General features: G+C 44.2%; 1 protein-coding gene across 1 annotated transcript in view; it reads right to left on the bottom strand.

Moving 5' to 3' along the window:
* Positions 1 to 362: 362 nt before the first annotated feature.
* LOC308150000 (kelch repeat and BTB domain-containing protein 12-like) overlaps positions 363 to 21,463 on the bottom strand; it is a gene marked incomplete at both ends in the record, with an annotated part of 22,152 nt that continues 1,051 nt past the window's right edge. Inside the window, 4 exons of the mRNA XM_080522874.1 lie at positions 363 to 371; positions 4,552 to 5,986; positions 14,285 to 14,512; positions 19,864 to 19,942. Coding sequence (XP_080379000.1) covers positions 363 to 371; positions 4,552 to 5,986; positions 14,285 to 14,512; positions 19,864 to 19,942 — 1,751 coding nt within the window. The remainder of the gene's footprint in view (positions 372 to 4,551; positions 5,987 to 14,284; positions 14,513 to 19,863; positions 19,943 to 21,463) is intronic.

Raw genomic sequence — 21,463 nt, 5'->3', positions numbered from 1 at the left:
TATTTCAGGAGGAGATTCATACAAAGAAGTGAGTAATACGCATTTATTTTGACGATTGGAAAACTTGTGACAGAACAGTAGTCAACAGTCAACAGATGAGATGTCATTGGTCACCTTCTCCTCCTTCACAAATCATGGAGAGAAGGACCCGGGTGGGGAAAACTGTCTTTCTAGCTTATATAAACAAGCCATTTACAGTAAATAAGCTAAGTATGGAAAAATGTAATATTGCTAACCATTAAATGTCTGTATTGGAAGACGGGGGGGGGCAACCATATCAAAATCGAAAACATTCTATTTTCTGCATTATTAGAAAAAAATTATGCAGAAACCAAAAACAACCTGAAAAGCAATGGACTGTCTTACCATTTCTAAGAGACAAAATTAACAATAAAACAAGGAATCAAGTCACAGCATTCATAGAGATCGGTAACCACGGTTACAGACAAAACTAAATATTTCCCCGAAGCTCACCCACTTCTGATAAAATAGCATTGTGCTATAACTGTTTTATATAGCACACATTTGATTGATTGATTGAAAACTTTATTAGAAGATTTGCAGAAGTAGGTACATGAAAGTACATATTACATACAAGGTCAACTAACAGGATAAAAACCCAAGAAAGCCACTGGCTTATTTCAATTGGGGTCCTTGATTCTCAATTCATCGTTACATGTAAGACAGACAGAAAAACTAGTACTATCTACAAGATAATACAGACAAATAACTATTACTATCTACAAGATAAACATACATCCATCATGGGAAGAACAATACAACAAAACATAAGGTATGTACAGCGGGTAGGACAGGTGGGGACATACACCACAGGTGGGGGCGGGGGACAAAACACAAAGTATGTACAGTGAGTTCAGGTCTTTTAATCTGATTTTTGTTTTAGAGGGTCCAGTTACGGATTGCAGCCTCCTGTAAATGTTTTTTGAGAGTGGTTTTGAAGGTGGGCAGTGTTTTACACTCCTTTAAGATTATAGGAAGGGCGTTCCACATCTTTACTGCATAGTTTGTAAACGAGTTTAAACCCTTGTTTGTGGTGCAACGCGGTTGAACGTGGTTCGTGGAGCTTCCTCTGGTGTTGTAAGTGTGGACGTTGTTCACTTTTTGGAAGTATGTTGACAGGTACTTGGGTGTCTTTGTGGTGTAGCGTATCTTGAAGACTAGGCCCAGTGCAAGCTGCTGCACTCTGTCAACTACTCGTAGCCAATCAAGGCTCAAAAAATGAGCAGCGGTTAGATGTGTCCTAGGGTTGAGGCCTAGCAGAAGCCTAACCAGTTTATTTTGGGCTGTCTGGAGTCTTGTTTTATGGGCCTTTGTGGTTCTATAGTACCATGATGTTACGGCATAGTCGAAGTGACATTGAATGAGAGCTCCTGATAGGGTCCTCAGTGTGTTTTTACTGACAAGTGAGGATATCCTGTACATAAGCTAGAGTTAGATTACCTTGCCGTTTCCTGATAAAACCGTATAAAAGAGTACACATAGTCTTGTCTGTAAAAGTGTGCTGTGAGTGAAACAGGAATACAAATCTCAACTATTTCTGTACAACATTTACAAGTCATGAAAATCGCTCAGACACAGATTTGAATGCAAACTGTAAAAAGCTTCACGAAACTGGCTAAACATATCATATCTCGAAAAAACCTAATATATTATGATAGATAACAAAGTGTGTTAAAGGCACAAATACCAGAAAAGGTGAGAACATGCAAAAAGAAAACATGCAAAAAGATAAACGATATAACTTGAAACAAATCCTAACGAGTCGTTCAGTTGAGGCTAGGGGTGGGCATCAATGATCGACGATCGATAATTGATCGATAAGGATCTTGGTCGATCACAAAATATTTTGATCGATAATCATTATTATTTTATTTTTTTTGAATAATAATAATGGACATTAGTTTGTCCACGTGTCACCAGATTGCGTTCGTCTCTCACCCCTGAACATGTTAACATGATCATCTTTCTGAACAAGAACCAGTAGGCCTGCCGCCTACAGTCTCTCGCTGGAGTTTAAATTTAAGTTAAGCTGGACGCTCTTAAGGACACTAATGGCGCTTTTCCATTACAGGGCCAAAGCAGGCCAGCCCGCTTCGGCCTGCTTCTTTTCCCCTTTTCCATATGTCGTTCCAGGTCGTGTCAGGTCGGTTCGGCTCGCTTCTTTAGCTCCCCTTCGAGACCAGGGTCTAAATTTTAAGATCCGGATCTTTTTGCCAGGCTGCGTGTGACGTGTGACGCTGCACACCGTTGATTGGTCAATGGAAATCGTCATCCCATGTCCATAGATTTCTTCACTAACCGCCATCTTGAAATACCACATTCGCTCTTGGAAAATGTCACTACAGTTTCTGTAAGCTTATTAATAAAGATTCGAAAAATTATGCTGACCATCGTATTATCTTAGTTTAATGTCATTTCAATGAATCATAGAACTTTTATTTACAAGCACAACACAAAAATCGCTATTATGCACCGTCTTTGCCCGTGAATAACACCGGCTGTGGAGGTGGTACAAACACAATACTCCTTTGCTAACTTCACCATCGGTCTACGGTCATTTTGAGCCCTTAACCACCGCGCTGACACCCTGAGAAGTTATGCTTTTAACCGTAAACTCGATGAACCGGGAGTTCACCCGCTGCTGCTGCTGTGCCGTCCAGCCATTTTCGCCGTTCACTCATGAGTCAAATGCCGGTAGATTCGCGTCTTGTCGGCGTTTCCCTGGTTGCGAGATCTAAACTACTAGAACTGAAAGCGGCAAGTAGGCTAACAGGCACGTAACATCCATATGCTGTATAAATAAATATATTTGACTACCAGCAAGACAGCGCTGCACTCGTATCTATCAGCCTGTCTGTATAATGATGTCGTTGAATGCCGATGCTGAGATACTGTGCTGATGAACCATTCGCTGACTGTCTTAATAAATCAAGTACAGAGATTCCAACCCGTGTTGAACATCCTATTTCCTTGTCAAATCGTGTATGCTGTGCAGTGTGCACCTAATCTATCATGAGATGACAACGCATTTAAGATCACAATCCTCAATAGATTGATTCCATCGTTTTACCGACAAGAAGATTCTACAATCTATCAGCCTTTCCGTAGAAATACATCGCTCCCTGTATAACGATATATATCTAACGTTACATGTTTTAAGGCTGATCTGTGCATGATGGTGCTGCATTTTGACATAATTCTTATCGCATTTCCCCCCGTTGTGTTGTGTTGTGCCGTTCCATAGTCCAGAGCTTCATCATCCCCCTTCACCCCTTTCCATCCCTGGCGTCATTTTATCAATGAACGTGGTATTATACATATTTACATATTACATATTTGTTGTTATTTATGGAAGTGTCCGGTTGCTGGAGGAACCAGGACGCCGGCTACACTGCACAGTTTAGCCCGAAATATATAGAGAGAGTGCAGCACCGCAACTCCCGTTGACAGAGAAACGTTTTAACAGGGAATTCGCTCCGCGCTGTGTCGACGGTGATAGGAGTGGAGGATCGACTCCATTCAAATGGTTTTGGATTCCCTGTCTTCTCCTCTATCCGGACACGTTTGAATTGTTATCCTAACCCCCGGTAAACCGAAGTTATTAACCCGCAAACGGCACCGTGTTTGTCCGTGAATAACACGGCACACAATGATACTACAGTTCATAAAGCAGACAAGTGAAGGCAGTGGTTTTAAGGGTTCAAAAAACATGACTTTATTATGTGTAGAACAACATATGTGCAGAACAAAATCCAATAGAAATGATTAAAACATGCAGACAATCAGGCAGTAGCCATCTCCTGAACATAACAATGATGCTACAGTGAGGTAAAGTAGTAACTCCGCGTAACTCCGCCTACTATCTCCTACTCCTCCTACTCGATCCTGGTCTCTCGTGTATAGTGGAAAAGCGCCAGTACCAGGAACTGTTCAAAAGCGGGTCGAAGCGAACTGAGCCGAGCCGTGCCAGGCCGGTCAATGGAAAAAGGCCATAACGTTTTCAGTCATCCTCCTATTTGAGAGTAACAGTTTTTTTTACTGCTCCTATGGTGAGTTACTTATTTTCTATATTTTTATTTATAACGTAAAATGTTTTTTTAATTTTTTTTTAATTTTTTTTCAGATTTTATCCCTTTTTCACCCAATTTGGTAGCCAATTGAACCCAACCTAGCATCCAATTATCCCCTGCCTATTGCATAGGATCCGCCGCACGACCCCGTGGCCGGCAGTCCCAGAAGAGGCCGCCAGGCAGACTAGCTGACTGGCTCCTCGAGCCCAGCACCGTTATTCCGGCACCCAGGGGGCGGTGTTGCGCGACGGATCCTTGTCCAGAAATACTCCTATACCGCCCTCGGAAGCGGCCGCCCAATATGCCGCTTCCCGTGTGCCTCGGCCATATCTGGATCTGGCGAGCCGGGATACGAACCCCGGCCTCGGTGGGCAGCATGCACTAGTGGCCAGTGCGTAGACCGCTACACCACCGCGGGGCGTAAAATGTGTTTTTAAGTTAAACAATTTAGGCTACTCACTGCCTCCCGGGCCAGTCTCAGTCGTGACAGGATGTGCTTCTTGGGGAACTTAACAGTGGCACATCCAAACTGGCTGACCCCCCCCAATGTGTCCGGCAGTTTCTCCCGACACCGCACCCAGCAAGTCCAGCCGGGCCTTCCGCAGTAGATGCTGTCGAGGAACTGCGCGCTGTTCTCCCCGCCCAGAACGTAGATCCTCTGTTTCCACCGGGCCACCCCCCCAGCCGCGATCCGCTTGGGGAGCCCCGGGAACACGGGCCCCCCACCCCCTGCCCCCCTCTCCGCCCCCATCACCTCCCGCTCCGCCACGGAGCCCCGCCCCTCCCGGAAGAACAGCACCCGCCTGGTGGCGTCCAACGGCTCCAGGTGCGTGTAGTTCCCGTCCATGAACCAAGAGGCGTCCCTCATGTAGCCCCCGATCGCGCAGACCCCTCCCCGCACCGCCACGCCGCCCGCCAGGAACGTGGCGCCCGAGTCCAGCCCCACGCGGCTCCAGGACTCGGTGGCCGTGTGGTAGACCAGCACGCCCGCGTGCACCACGGCACGGTTCTGCTCCAGCGTGGACCCGCCGAGCAGGTAGAGGCGTCCGCGCAGGGCGGCGCAGGCGAAGGAGCGCAGCGGTAAGGGCAAGCGCGGTCCGGGGCTCCAGCGCAGCGAGGCCAGGTCCAGGGTCTCGCACGTGTCCAGCAGCGCCGCCCGGTTGCAGCCGCCCAGGGCGTAGAGGGACTCCCCGCACCCCAGCAGCCCCAGCATGGCCCGGGGCTGAGCCATGGACGGCCGCTCGAACCAGCGGTCCAGCTCGGCGTTGTACTCGTGCACCAGCGACGACACCGACCCCCCCCGGAGGATCCCGCCGGCCACGAAGAGGCGCCCCCCGACCACCGTGCACCCCGGGCACTGCAGGGACTCCAGGGCCGCCAGCTTCTCCCACTGCCCCGTGCGCGGGTCGAAGCAATCCACCTCCCTCTCCGTCAGAGACTCGTCCTCTGTGTGCTGCAGGCCCACGCAGACGATCTTCTTCTCGAACATCCCCTCCCTGGGCCTCAGCGGACCCCCGAGACCCTCCCCGCCCACCGCCCCCGCGGGGCCCAGCTCCTGGGAGAGACGCCGGCTCTCCTCCGAGGACAGCAGGCCCGGGCGGAGGTGGTGGAGGAGGGCCGGCATGTGGGCGTAGCGCTCTAGAGGCCGGTGTTCGGCCCAGCGGCGCGCGGCGTCGTAGACCTCCCCCTCCGAGCCCACGCCCAGGCGGTCGGACCCCAGCAGGCTTCCCAGGGTGCCCGGGTCCAGCAGGAGGAAGTCCTTCTGCCGGGCCACGCGGGGGAAGTGTTGGGCCACCAGGCGCTGGGAGGCCCGGAGGAGCAGCTGGTCGTGGTGGGAGCGGGCCAGGGAGTACATGCCCAGGCAGTTGTCCACAGAGAGGTGTTCAAACAGGAACCTGGAACAGACACACACACAGAAAGTGATTTAGATGGGTTGCTTAGTTGGGGTCTTCTAACAGCTAAATTATTTCCTAAGTGCCAACTGTATTTTGGAGAAATTCCAATTCATGACACGTTCTAATGTTTTGGTCCTCATGTCGGGATCCGATGTAATGATCAGACTTTTGTTTTGAAAAATGTGAAGACATTTACACGTTGTTGAAAATCAACGACACGGCTTCCGGTTGAGACAAGGACAAGATGGCAGCATAAAGAAGGCTCTCCCGTTCAATTACGTTCTTAAAGTCCCTCAAACTTCGAATTTCATACCAAATTTCATACCAAATAAATAGTGAAAGAGGGCAGAGATGAACACTAGGAAAATGGACAAGATGCAACTGCAGCAACAGTTTCCAATCGAAAAAAGTCGTAGCAACTCTCCCAATGCTAGCAATGACGACCACGAGGGCGATTCAATGCTCCCGGAAAACACAGTAGACTTGGGTCTGATTCTGAGAGAACTGAGAGATTTCCGACGGGACAATAAGACCCAACTCGAGGATATAAAAGAAGAAATAAGGAGTGCAAACGTTAGACTGGAGGAGGCAGAAGGGCGAATTGTGAATGCCGAGGAGAGAATTCAGAACACGGAAGATATCCTGACAGAAATGCTAAAGCTACAGGCCAGGACAGAAGAGAAGCTAACCGACCTAGAGGGCCGCTCCAGACGAGATAATATCCGAATCTACGGTATTCCGGAGGGGGCAGAAAAGGACTCCTCGTCGATGATCACAATCGTGATCGAAAAACTACTCCTAGAAAACCTCGCCATACCCAACACAACGAGTCTACAAATTGAGAGAGCCCACCGTGCCCTCGGTCCTCAGCCACCAGCAGAGGCAAAGCCAAGATCCATCTTGGTAAAGTTCCTCAGCTTCAGAACCAAAGAAACGACGCTCCGCGCGGCATGGCAAAAGAAGGGATTCACCTGGCAGGGGACGCGAGTCAATCTGGACAACGACTATGCTCCACGCATTCTCCAAAAGCGAAAAGAATATGCAGAGGCCCGGAGGATCCTGAAGGATAAAGACATCCACTTCCAAACGATGTTCCCAGCCCGGTTAAAGGTGAAATATGACGAGGGGATCAAGATCTACGAGACCGTGGAAGAGGCGACGCAGGACATGGCTAACAGAGGTCTCTCCATCAAGCCCATCGGAGCCCCGGAGACGCTGATGGAGCAATTGAGGCAGCTGACATGGCAGACAGGCGGCAGACGGACCGGGAGACGTGGCAGAGGAGACATTGCAACGCTACAGAAGAGACCCCCCACCACCCACAGACGGGTAGTCCGGTAAAAGCTGAGTGAAATGATTAGTTATAAGCAACGACTGCCCTACTAATCTACTCAGAATTAAACGGACACTTTGGGTGGGTGAGTTCAGCTCATACTATTGAAACTGTTTGCTGGTTAGTATAAAAAAAACGTGAGTTACCTAGTTGAATAATTTAAATACAAATAAGAATTGGGAAAGGAACGAACGATGGAGCCTTCTCATACTGTTATCTCCAAGGGCCCTCTCTGTCTACGGGAGAGGGGTTTTCCCTTGGAGACTATTGTTTTAGGCTCGTGGAGGGTTGTAGTAGTGACCCCTACCTTGGAAGTAACTCAAGTAATTTTTTCTTTTACTTGTTTTTTTAATTTTATTGTTAATGTTTGTTTACAACTGTTTACTGTAGCGACTGGGAAGCTTTTCATGTACATGATGGAAATATCACATGTTATAACCTAAACGCAAGATATAAGAATAGTTTCTTTTAACGTTAATGGTTTACTTAACCCGATAAAAAGAAGGAAGATCCTAACAAAATTAAAGAAAGATAGAATACAAATAGCATACCTACAGGAATCCCACCGTACCAATACAGAGCATGCCAAATTGAATAAATTGGGTTTTAAATATGTATATTCATCCTCATACGAACCAGGTCATAGGAGGGGTGTGGCCATACTGTTATCAAATACAGTGACCTATGAACACATATCAGAGTTTAAAGATAAAGATGGTAGGTTTATAATGATAATAGGGAAAATAGAGGGAACCTAGTGAGTTTACTGAATGTATATGCTCCTCCTGGTAGTGACTGGACGTTTTATAGACAGATATTTGATTTAATGGCCACAAAATCTCAGGGAATTTTAATCTGTGGGGGGGACTTTAATGTTCGTTTAAACCCAAGATTGGATGCATCTAGCGGTAATCCAGAGTCAAAACCTATAAGTAGGAAGATAAAAGCATTAATGAAGGAAATGGGAATCATAGATGTTTGGAGAGAATTGTATCCATCCAGCCGGGACTACACCCACTACTCCTCCCCCCATGCCGTATACTCAAGGATAGATTATTTTTTTATTTACAATAGAGACCTACATAGAATAAGTCAATGTGACATAGGACCGATTGCCCTCTCTGATCATAGCCCTATTTACATGTCTGTGGGCCGGTTTCACAGACAAGGCTTAAGCCTAGTCCTGGACTAAATCACACTTTCAATGTAAAATCTCCATTGAAGATGCTTTTTAGTCCAGGATTAGGTTTAAGCCTTGTCTGTGAAACTGGCCCTGTGTGTCTCAATAGAAAGCCAAGGTCTACAATATGGAGGCTGAATTCAAGTATCCTGAATAACCCAGAGACAAGGGAGGCCATGAAGACTGAAATTAGAACATATCTTGAATTAAACGATAACGGGGAAGTGGCTCCGAATATGCTCTGGGATGCACTTAAAGCAGTAATGAGGGGTAACATCATCGCCACAACTTCACTTATAAAAAAACTTAGAGGACAAAGACTGCATGACCTGGAAATTAAATTAAAACATCTACAAAGACAACACAGTAACAATTTGGATAACAGGGTGAAACAAGAAATGAAAGATAGATGAAATGAAAGATAAATGAAATAGGCAACCAGGACATACAAAAAAAACTATTATTTACAAAACAAAGATACTATGAAGTAGGTGGGAAATCATTGAAACTCTTATCATATAGACTAAGAAAACAACAAGCAGATAATGCAATCTATAAAATAAGGAACCCCGAATCCGGAGCGATAGAATGTAAGCTAGACAAAATTCAACAGAGTTTCGAAAAGTTCTATAAAACACTATACAGGGCTTAAAGTGGGAAAAAATCCTGTGCCTGAAACTTTTTCTTGGGGAGGGGGGTCACAGTTTGAGATATTGGGAGAGCGGGTACAGAAGACAGCTTCTTGTCTCAATGTTTAAATGCATTAATACTATTTTATAGTCAATACAAAATATATGTCTCAATGTTAAAATGCATTAATACTTTAAATGAATGTGCAACAATACTATGTGCAATATGACAACCCTTGTGTACATAAGGTTCAGATATAGGAAAAGTTAGGATATTTATAGCATAGCATAGAGTACAGCACAGTGTTTTATTGTATAGTATAGTAGTATAGTAGATAGTGTACATAGCCTTTATTTATGTAAACCAGCTCTTTTCCCTTTTTTATTTTACCCTTGGCCCTCGTGTTTTTAGTCTTTTTCCAAGCACCAGGGGAGCCCCCCCTCCTAAATGTTGTTGTATGGTACCTGTACTGTATTACAGTTTTTCTCAATTGCTAAAACACATTTCACAAAACTTTCCTCCATTTCCCCAAAACTCTAAACACAACACACTTTTCTAAAGCTACATAAGCAAAACCACACCTTCTCTCTTCAAAACTCAAACTCAAACCCTACCCCTAATCCTAACCCTAACCTTACTGTAACCCTAGCACCTAACCCTAACCCTAGTTTTCCCACATGTATGATAGTCATGCATAAAAATAAATCTGCGCTCCCTGTCTAACGTTATATCTAACATTACATATTTTACATTACAGTAAGGCTGATTTTGCATGATAGTCATGAATTTTTAGATATCTATTTCCCCCCTTTAAATGGCATATGATGTCCGAAATTTTACTAAAGTTCAGCCGCGAAGTTGTTGCACTGTTGTCCTATCGAGTTTTACGTAAATAAAGGTTTGAAAAATGTTACCGTATTCCCACATGTACCGTAACATGTACAATACTGTACTGTATCACAACTCAATGCAAACACTACAGAGGATCCATTACACACAACAATACTCACTGAAAACAATGTTCAGGGTGTGATGTTTATTTATTTATTTATGGAACTATACCACACACACACACACACACACACACCACAATCATTTGCAACAAGTGTCTTAAATTTTGAGTCGTTATCTTTAATGAATGAAGCCAGGTGTGTTCATTGTGTTAAAATTTTGCTGACTGTGGCAAGCATTTTGCATCACATGAGCTTTAATTTGAGAATTTGAGTTTTTTGCAACTTGTGTTTTAGCAAGACAAAATGTGTTTAGATTTATGAGAAAAGGAGGATTGTGTTTTGTGAATTGTGTCTTCATGTGAAATGTGTTTATGGTTTTGGCAAATGGGAGCTAGTTTTATTAAATGTGTTTAGAGAACTGGTCATTTGGTTTAGAGAATTGGCTTTTGTGTTTTAGCAATTGGGAAAAACTGTAATGACAATAAAGACCATTCATTCATTCATTCATAATACTGTTTTATACTTAATAAAAAATAAATAAAATTAGATGTCTTTAAAAGGCCAAACTGATTGCATCACTTATTAAGCCACTATCACTATAACAATACAGAATAAAATATATACATGTCTTTAAAAGAACAAACTGATTACTTATTAAGCCACTATCACTTATATTCTCCTTCTTGGCACCACGTCCCATAAGGCTTCCCGTCACTACTCAGGGTTTTTCCTGGCTCAAAATGAGGCGGAGGTGGTACCAGTGGTGTTTGACATCGGGGGGGACCCATGAAGCAGGGCTGTCTGGGGGTCCTTAAACGAGCATCAAACACTTAATTTCTTGCATTCTGGTGAATTGATATGCACCAATTTGTGCCCTTTCGCCATCAATTTATGGTGGAAATGTCATTATATATGTAAAGGAAAAAACTATATTCAGGCACCAGATGGCCATTCAAAATATAATGTAATATAATGCAATATAAGGCTCTCAGGCATTCTGTACTTTCAAATATGTATTCTCCTTGAGCAGTCAACATCAACTATCAGCTGTTTCGCTAGCAAACACGAAAGCTAAGTTATTTGTGAAACAGCGCCCCCGCCACCACAATTCCGCAATTGCAGTTTTTTTTATTTATTTATTTATTCTCCCGCGCCGGAAATCCGGCACTGTGCCGGAGTACTTTAAGCCCTGACTATATTCCCAACCACAAGTGGACAACAACCTACAGATTGAGTCATTCCTAGCCTCTCTTGATTTACCCTCTGTCACTAATGAACAAAATAAAGACTTGGTAGCCGAAATAGCAATAGAGGAATTACAATCAGCAATTTCGAGATTGAAGGCAAACAAATCCCCGGGTTCAGATGGTTTCACTGCTGAATGGTACAGATCATTTAGAGAACAATTAGCTCCAACATTACTGAAGGCATTTAATTGGGTACTACAGAAAATGGAAATTCCACCCTCGTGGAGGGAAGCAATAATTTCAGTCATACCGAAGGAAGGGAAAGACAAACTAGAATGTAATAGCTATCGCCCTATCAGTGTTCTCCAGCTCGATTATCGACTGTTTACATCAATACTATCCAGAAGAATAGATAGGATTCTACCTAAACTCATTCATTTAGATCAGACAGGATTCATTAGACAAAGGCAAACACAAGACAACATTAGAAGGTCATTACACATTATCAGACATATCACACACAAGTGACACAACACGGAATAGAGGCAGCTCTTGTAAGTTTGGACGCTGAGAAAGCTTTCGATTCAGTTAGTTGGACCTTTTTATACAAGGTACTATTGAGATTCGGCTTTCATGAGTCTATTATTGCAACTTTCCAAGCATTATATGATAGCCCATCCGCAAGGATCAAAATTAATGGTGCCCTATCGGGATCCTTCACTCTGGAACGTGGAACCAGGCAGGGATGTCCCGCTTCCCCACTCCTATTCAGCCTTTTTATTGAGCCTTTGAGCCAATGGATAAGACAAAATGTTGAAATTAAGGGAATAGACATGGCAGCTGGTGAGCATAAACTTGGTCTTTTTGCGGATGACGTCCTGGTATATCTAACACAGCCCACACAGACAATCCCAAAATTGATGGGTTTATTAGAGGAATATGGGACACTTTCAGGTTACAAACTAAATATTCAGAAGACCCAGGTACTAACACTTAACTATGACCCAACCAACGATATTAGAGGGAAATATAACCTGAAATGGGATGCAGATTCAATAAAATACCTAGGTGTTAACCTGCCAAAAGATGTCTCAAAATTATCTGATCTTAATTATGGCCCTTTGAATGTAAAACTAAAATCAGATGTACTACGGTGGAGTCTCATTCCCTTCTTGAGTTTGAGCTCTAGGGTGGAGTCTGTTAAGATGAACATCCTACCAAGGTTACTGTATTTATTCTAGACTCTTCCAGTGGAGATACCTGCTAAGCAATTTATAGAATGGGACAAATTAATATCTAGATATTTATGGCAAGGGAAAAAACCCAGAATCAGATACAAAACTCTACAGTTAAGAAAAGAAAACGGGGGATTTGGCCTTCCTTGCTTACGAGAATACTATTGCGCAGCTCAATTAAGGCCTGTAGTGTGTTGGTGTACTCCATCATACTCTGCAAGATGGAAGGAAATTGAGAGTGCAATGACAGAAGGGGTTCAAATAGCAGCGATAGTTGCAGATAGTGAATTAATAAACAACATGACAAATAAAAATAATCCCTGGATTAACGTGGCTTTGAAGATTTGGCAGGAGACAGTGAAACTGTGTGGTATAAGGGACTCACTTAAAATGCTAAGATGGTGTGCATATGACACAGACTTCCCTCCAAACAAAACAGATGCTAGATTTAAAGTCTGGGTTGAAAAAGGCCTTTCGAACTATTTAACTTTTGTCCACAAGGGGGCATTCCATAGCTTTGAATCGCTACAGAGAAAACATGGTTTGGAACAAAATGATTTCTATAGGTATCTCCAGGTCCGACACCATTTCAATCAGAATTTAGGGGGAGTATCAGAAGAGGGGGTAACAGGAATTATGGAAGTATTTACATCAGCAAGCAAATCATTGATATGCAACAAGGTGGTATCTAGACTATACAATGGCTTCCGCCAGATCAATCTCAAAACAGTCAATACAATATATATTAAAGAGAAATGGGAGAAAGAGGGTAATTTTACTATTTCTGGGGAGGATTGGGACAGATTATGTAAACTACAATGGGAAACGACATGCTCAAATACGTGGCGAGAATTTAGTTGGAAAAACCTTACAAGGTTTTTTATCACCCCCCTACAAAAACGACACCAGGGGACGGGTGTAGCGTGTTGGAGATCCTGTAGACTGAATGAAGCCAATCACTACCATGTATTCTGGGAATGCCCAAATCTAGTCCCATTTTGGCGGGAGATACACAATAATCTGGTAGCTATTTTTGAAATTAACATCCCCTTCAAATGTGACACCTTATACCTGGGAAACATCTCATTCGAAAATTGGGACAATAACGACAGAAAATTGATATTGATACTTCTGGTAGCAAGTAAAAAGGCTATCACAAGAAAATGGTTAAAGCCAGACGTACCCACAGTGGATGAATGGACAGATATAATTCATGATATATATGTAATGGAAAATATGTCATACTCCCTTAGAATTCAGGTAGAAAAATTCTATCGGATCTGGACGAAATGGACTGGATATGTTAAACCTGTAAGGTCAGATTTCTGTTGAATTGTTAAAAGAACATGAGAGGGTGATGTAATTGTGTTTATTTTCTTGAATCATTTTCTATTCTAATCTATCATATGTAAGATGAAAGTTCACTCGCTATTGTTTTACTTTTTTCTTTGTTTGTTTTTGTTTTTGTTTTGTCTTTACTTTACTTAATATAAAAAAGAAAAAAAGACTTTGGTCATAGGAACTGAGTTGATTGTGATATGTTGAATGTAATGACGATTGTTGTAACCAATGACTATTGACAATAAAAAGAAAATTTCAAAAAAAAAAAAAAAATCAACGACACATCGCTAGTCAACTAACACAGCTTGTTTTGTGAACCTGCTAACACCCAACTTCGATGTCCCGATGAGGACCAAAGCATTAGAGTCACGTGTCACATATACAATAGGTTACGCAACCCAGTAACCCAACGCAACCCAGTAACTATGACTACGGTTACCTAGAGCAACGGTCCTGGAGAGGCATCACTTGAAACCGATTGGCCGCCACGAACAGGTCCTCTGCCGTGTCCAGGCAGAGCTCCGCCTCCCCGGTGTAGACGAACTGGATGACGGTCTCCATGACGGACGGGGTCACCTCCTCCAATCGGATCTCAGTGAGGTGGGACTCCACCAGGGGGCTGGTGAACATGACCCGGAAGTACGGGCTCACCGCTGCCAACAGGACTCTGAAAGGAGATGGGAAAATCATTATTGTGATTGATATGGGGCTTTTTATTTTATCTTATTTTTAAAATTGTGATAGAGACAGTAGAGATGTGACAGGAAGGATGGGTGAAAGAGAGAGAGAGAGAGAGAGAGAGAGGAGGATAGAGACAGTAGAGATGTGACAGGAAGGATGGGTGAGAGAGAGAGAGGGAGAGAGAGAGAGGAGGATAGAGACAGTAGAGATGTGAAAGGAAGGATGGGTGAGAGAGAGAGAGAGGAGGATAGAGACAGTAGAGATATGACAGGAAGGGTGGGTGAAAGAGAGAGAGAGAGAGAGAGAGAGAGAGGAGGATAGAGACAGTAGAGATGTGACAGGAAGGATGGGTGAGAGAGAAAGAGGAGGATAGAGACAGTAGAGATATGACAAGAAGGATGGGTGAGAGAGAGAAAACCCTCTGCAAAATAGCTTCATACTATCTTATCCTGATGTGATTTTGAAAAGCAGCAACAATATTCAAATAGGCTGTGGCATTCAAACGATGATTGATTGGTATTAACAGGCCCAAAGTGTGCCAAGAAAACATTCCCCACACCATCACACCACCTGAATGAATAACAAGATGTACTGGTGTTCCTAATAAACCTGATACACAACTCTACTGCGGCATAGAAATATCAGATTATGTGATTTAACCATGACATTATTGTTATTAAATCACAGCTTCTAACAGCTCTTGGCCAATCACAATGCTTGTTGTCATCAACCAATTATATAACAGAGATGAATGCGTGGCTTGGAACGCAGTTCAGATATTTCCCACAACCCCGTTTTATATCGACTTGTACAGCTAGAAAACCTAATCACCACATGCCGGGCCGGGCTGCCAGCCTCAAACAGCACAACTACTTACAGTTGCATCTTTGTCAGGTTTTTTGTCAGTTCACACCACTAATTGTGGTATTTTAAAATGTCATGTACTATTTTAGTGATCGAGTACACCAACGCATCCATTCAAGTGAGACAGTATTCAAGCCTATCTTTAGTAGGAATATGTGTGACATTCCTTTGTGCCTGATAATGTGCACTGTTGGAGGTCTGCTCTGCACAGTGGTTCTACTAGAAAATATGAGAGGAGGCCTGGGGTGGTCCAGTGGTCTAGCACCATGGCCTGGGGTGGTCCAGTGGTCTAGCACCATGGCCTGGGGTGGTCCAGTGGTCTAGCACCATGGCCTGGGGTGGTCCAGTGGTCTAGCACCATGGCCTGGGGTGGTCCAGTGGTCTAGCACCATGGCCTGGGGTGGTCCAGTGGTCTAGCACCATGGCCTGGGGTGATCCAGTGGTCTAGCACCATGGCCTGGGGTGGTCCAGTGGTCTAGCACCATGGCCTGGGGGGGTCCAGTGGTCTAGCACCATGGCCTGGGGTGGTCCAGTGGTCTAGCACCATGGCCTGGGGTGGTCCAGTGGTCTAGCACCATGGCCTGGGGTGGTCCAGTGGTCTAGCACCATGGCCTGGGGTGGTCCAGTGGTCTAGCACCATGGCCTGGGGTGGTCCAGTGGTCTAGCACCATGGCCTGGGGTGGTCCAGTGGTCTAGCACCATGGCCTGGGGTGATCCAGTGGTCTAGCACCATGGCCTGGGGTGCAGGGTTTCCGTTAGAAAAATTTGGTGCCGGTCAACGTGTCCGGGAATATTTCAATTTACCGGACAAACGTGATATATTCCGGTCATCATATTCAAATATAATATAGCTGTTTGTCGCGGTGATTAGCTGTTGTGTAGCCTATATATGCCGTTTAATGTCTATTTCTCATCCGATACGATTAGATCGCGAACTATATAATAATATAAGCTTTCATGATTCGCATGCGCTACTATGGCATAATATGTCCAGGGCTGCACGCGCGCCACACTGGGCAGCCTAGTCACCGTTGCTACTTTGAATTACGACTGTAGGCTACTTTAAGATGTTTATTTCAATTACATTAATGGGATTTGAGTATGTAATTGGTAATTTTAAGTATGCCTAGTTTAGCTTTTGATTTGAACTTTTTCATTTGAACGGACTGCATCGATCGATCAATGAACGGACTCCACATTACGTTAACTGAAGTGTGTTAAATAGTTTCACGACAGTAATGTAAGTTTTTTATATTCTCTTTCCAGTTTTATCCTTTTTATCAATAAAACAACGTAATTTCTATAACCACGTCTCGCTGATTGGGAAGGCATTACGTCTAGCTGCCTGTCAAATCACACTTACTCGGACTCGGGAGTATGAGAATGGGGAGGATGTATCGGGGGGATACACACCCGTGGACTATTTCACCTTAGTGGCACAAATTAAACTCTAACACTATAGATCAGGGGTCGGCAATAGGCGGCCCGTGGGCCATTGCTGGCCCGTCACCAATAATATTTGGCCCAGCAGATTATTTTGAGAATCCCCCTTTATTTTTTATTTTTTTACAATATCGGACCGACAGTCCCACACCGCGCCTATAATGTCCGAATAGAGAATCTACCACCACCTGAATAATGCTTATTGTACTTTTATTCATGTTGAGAGTGAATGACACAGGGACAGACAATCAGGCAGCGGGGTGCACCGAAGCGCACTGACGCTGAACCCCTCATAGTGAATCATAAGCAGGTGGACACGGCGTGGTGCTGAAATAGCCGACATGCGGTGTGTGGTTTGAAAAAAAAAATAACATCAGCTCATTAAATCATTCAAACGTAATGTTTACGTATGTGACTGCAACACACATATGAACAGTAACAAAGCAAATTCTGTTTAATTTTCTGAAAAACATTGACAACAAAATCGGCGCAAAAGTGGTGGTAGGCCTATGCTCCTGAAACGACAGAGCAAACGCGCTATTAGGGATAATAAGTACAATGAGCCATAAGCCATTCATTCAAAATATACAAAATACAATTAGGTTATTAAATACAATAACGACAGGCTTGGTACTCACTTAATGTGAAAAGTGGCATCTCCCATCGGTCACTATTTGCTTGATATCTGGTGATATTGACGTCACTTTAATCCGCAGGCAGTTTTTTTTAGTTTTTATGCATCTATCGATTCCTTCGTGCGTCTTTATCACATTCATTGAGGAAAAGGACGACTCGCATGTATAGAAAGGGAACATTGTGAGCACGGAAGATTTTGCATTGATGAAAGGTAGGATGAACGTATAGTTCGCTGTCCATTCCTGTTTAAATGCCCTGTTTTCACCGTCAACTTTCCTCTTTAGACCTTTGGAGAGTGACATTATGTTTCTCTTGCTAGTTAGCAGGTTAAATGTTTAGCTAACTTCACCCGACACGCAAACAACCAATCCAATAATAAATAATGTGACCTTGTCTGGAGGAGGGGGGAATCATTCAGAATAAAAGTATGTTAAATAATTATTAGAATAAGTTAGGCTGCGATACATCGTCAGTCCACACATTTATTATTCAAAACTATGGAAAAGGGTGAAACTACGTTTCAACGTTGTTGAGAATCACAACACAAACTCACTAGTCAAGCCTAATACTGCAACGAAATGGATTGGACTGCTACCTTGTTAATTATAACACTACTTTACATTGTTAGCAGGCTCACAAAACAAGCTGTGTTAGTTGACTAGCGATGTGTACATTTCTCGAAAGAAAAGTCAAAGCATTAGAACGTGTCACATTTTTTAACAATCAATTACTTAAATTATGTTCGGGCCCGCCATCTAGTGGCTATTTTTTTTTTGGGCCCGAGGCCAAACCTAATTGCCGACCCCTGCTATAGATAGACTAAATTGAACTAAAATGATGGACACCGACTGAATAACTGAGTGGGGGGAAGACAGGTCTCAAATGTGGAACAATTATAACATTTAATACATAAAGATAAAACATACACAAATATCTAACATTGATATCCCTAAACTCAAATGTAGTGTGGTATTGTCAACCTAATCTAATCAATCCTAATTAATGGTACCAGGAGCCCAGGTTGTCGATAGTAGCGCACTACTCCCGTAGTACTTCTCCCGACTCAGGGCTGGAACGGGCACGGCAGGCTCAATCAATGAACGGGGTTGAGATGGCCGCTAGCGTCCTTTACTAGCCGCATCTCACGGCCCTCGGTGGTCATTCACTGTGCTCTAGCACATCCAAAACACGCAGAACAGTAACCTTGACTCCGGTCACTGCAGTGGTTTTATTTAGACTAGATCAAACTAAATTAACTGACTAAACTACTCGCGCCGTTGAGAGACAGGGTTGCCAGATGGGGCGGGTTACCGCCGAATGGGCTACTGGGTTTAGCGGTTATTTTCACCGGACAATATGACCGAAGAGGTTTAAATATGTCGGACTTCAACAGATTTTATCGGACAAAGACCGGTAATTACCGGTTAACGGAAACCCTGCTGGGGTGGTCCAGTGGTCTAGCACCATGGCCTGGGGTGGTCCAGTGGTCTAGCACCATGGCCTGGGGTGGTCCAGTGGTCTAGCACCATGGCCTGGGGTGGTCCAGTGGTCTAGCACCATGGCCTGGGGTGATCCAGTGGTCTAGCACCATGGCCTGGGGTGGTCCAGTGGTCTAGCACCATGGCCTGGGGTGGTCCAGTGGTCTAGCACCATGGCCTGGGGGGGTCCAGTGGTCTAGCACCATGGCCTGGGGTGGTCCAGTGGTCTAGCACCATGGCCTGGGGTGGTCCAGTGGTCTAGCACCATGGCCTGGGGTGGTCCAGTGGTCTAGCACCATGGCCTGGGGTGGTCCAGTGGTCTAGCACCATGGCCTGGGGTGGTCTAGTGGTCTAGCACCATGGCTTGGGGTGGTCCAGTGGTCTAGTACCATGGCCTGGGGTGGTCCAGTGGTCTAGCACCATGGCCTGGGGTGGTCCAGTGGTCTAGCACCACGGTCTACAGTGCACACATATGCCCATGTCGGCATGGGTTAGAATCCGGCCCATGCCCTGCTGACATGCCCTCTCTCTCTCTCCCTTCCTCTCCTTACTTTCCTGTCTGTCTTCACTGTATCTGTCCAATAAAATGAAAAATATGAGTGGGACTGCCCCACTCAGAAAAAAAGAAGAAGAGATGAGTCATGAGCCTATTAGAATATGTGTGACATTCCTTTCTGCCTGATAATGTGCACCGTTGGAGGTCTGCTCTGCACAGTGGTTCTACTAGAAGATATGAGAGATTTAAGCGTTATGGAACGAGAAGGCGTGGTATGTCGTGGATATCGGCACAGCTAGTGGGGTGGTTAGGCACTCTGCGAAGCAGAGTGACGTTATATATACACCCCTAGCTGTAATATGAAAAGATGTGTCAACATTCCATTTAGCCGTGCGTATATCATGGTAGTCGTTAGCCTACCTGTGACACATCAGCCTCTTCCCCTCCACCAGCAGCGTTACGTCACACAGCTGCTGAGCGTCCAGGAGCTGCTTCAACCCTGAGGAAGAGAGACAGGAAGTCAAGGCAGATAGAGACAGGAAGTCTGAGTCAGGAAGTCAGAGACAGGAAGTCTGAGTCAGGAAGTCAGAGACAGGAAGTCTGAGTCAAGGCAGATAGAGGTTGGAATACAATAAATAAATAAATACATTTGAACTTTAAAACGTTTAAGCTTTAACGTTTTGTTTTTTTTTCCTGAGTGGGGCAGTCCCACTCAATTTTCATTTTATTGACAGATACAGTAGAGATTTAGACAGGAAGGATGGGTGAGAGAGAGAGGAGGGGTGACATGCAGGATATGTCCCCGGCCGGAATCGAACCAGGGACCCTGCGGTTACATGGTCAACGCTTAACCCGCTACGCCACCTAAAGGCCGGTTTAGGCTTCTGCGTAAAGTCGACGCCGTAGGCTACGCGTAAGCTTACGTAGTCCCACGTGCCCTTGCGTAGCCTTGACGCGCTCCTCTCAAAAAATCTAACCACGCGTCAGAGCGCACGTAACCGTAAGCTCTGTGATTGGTCCGCTTGGTAGCACATGATTCAGACAAGATTCCGACTCTCTCGTCGCCCAAAATGCGGAAGTCATGACAGAAATGTCATTCACCTTTTCTGTAATTACTTATTAATAAAGATTTGAAAAATTATGATAACCATCGTATTATCTTAGTTTAATGTCATTTCAATGTATCATATAACTTTTATTTACAACAAGCACAACAAAAAGATCGCTTTTATGCCGCTTTGAATACACCGTTCCAACGGAGGCCCTATGGAAGCGTCAGGCACAGCCTTCCTGAGCGCGATTCACATTTACGAGATGTACAATCCTGTTTATTTAGAAATAAATGATTAGTTACAGGGAGCCCCATGGCTGTTCGTTGGGTTTAAATTATATTTATGATAGACATATTTAATGTTAAGTTATCTATAAGAACTATGATTGGTCCGCTTGGTAGCGTCACATTCCGACTCTCGTAAATGCGGAAGTCATGACAGAAATGTCATTTACTTTTTCTGTAATTACTTATTAATAAAGATTTGAAAATGTATGATAGTTTACTGTCATTTCAATGCATTATAGACATTTTCTTTACAACAAGCATAAAAAAAACTAGTTTTTTGATCGCTATTATGCCGCTATGAGTACACCGACCAACGCGACGCGGTCCGCGGACCAACGTAGAACTATAAACTTGGAGAGCTCTCGCGTAGGCTACGGCGCAGGAGTATAAATCAGGCTTAAGTGCCCCTAAAACGTTTAAGCTTTAAATGTGCTAAATGGCCATGATCAATTAGTAATAGCTAGTAATCAATGAATGAGACCATATGATAAATAACATTTAGTTAACACTACACGCTTCGTGTTTAAAGCATAATTATGTTGCAGGGAGGGAGGGAGAGAGAAAGAGAGGGAGGGAGAGAGAGGGAGGGAGAGAGAGGGAGAGAGAAAGAGGGAGAGAGAAAGAGGGAGGGAGAGAGAAAGAGGAAGAGAGAGGGGGGGAGGGAGACAGAGACATTGGACA

This window comes from Nansenia antarctica (assembly GCF_963989245.1).
Source record: "Nansenia antarctica genome assembly, chromosome: 2".
In the NCBI taxonomy this organism is placed as follows: domain Eukaryota; kingdom Metazoa; phylum Chordata; class Actinopteri; order Argentiniformes; family Microstomatidae; genus Nansenia; species Nansenia antarctica.
The sequence above is the reverse complement of the archived record's forward strand: the minus strand, read 5'-3'. Positions and strand labels throughout refer to the sequence as shown.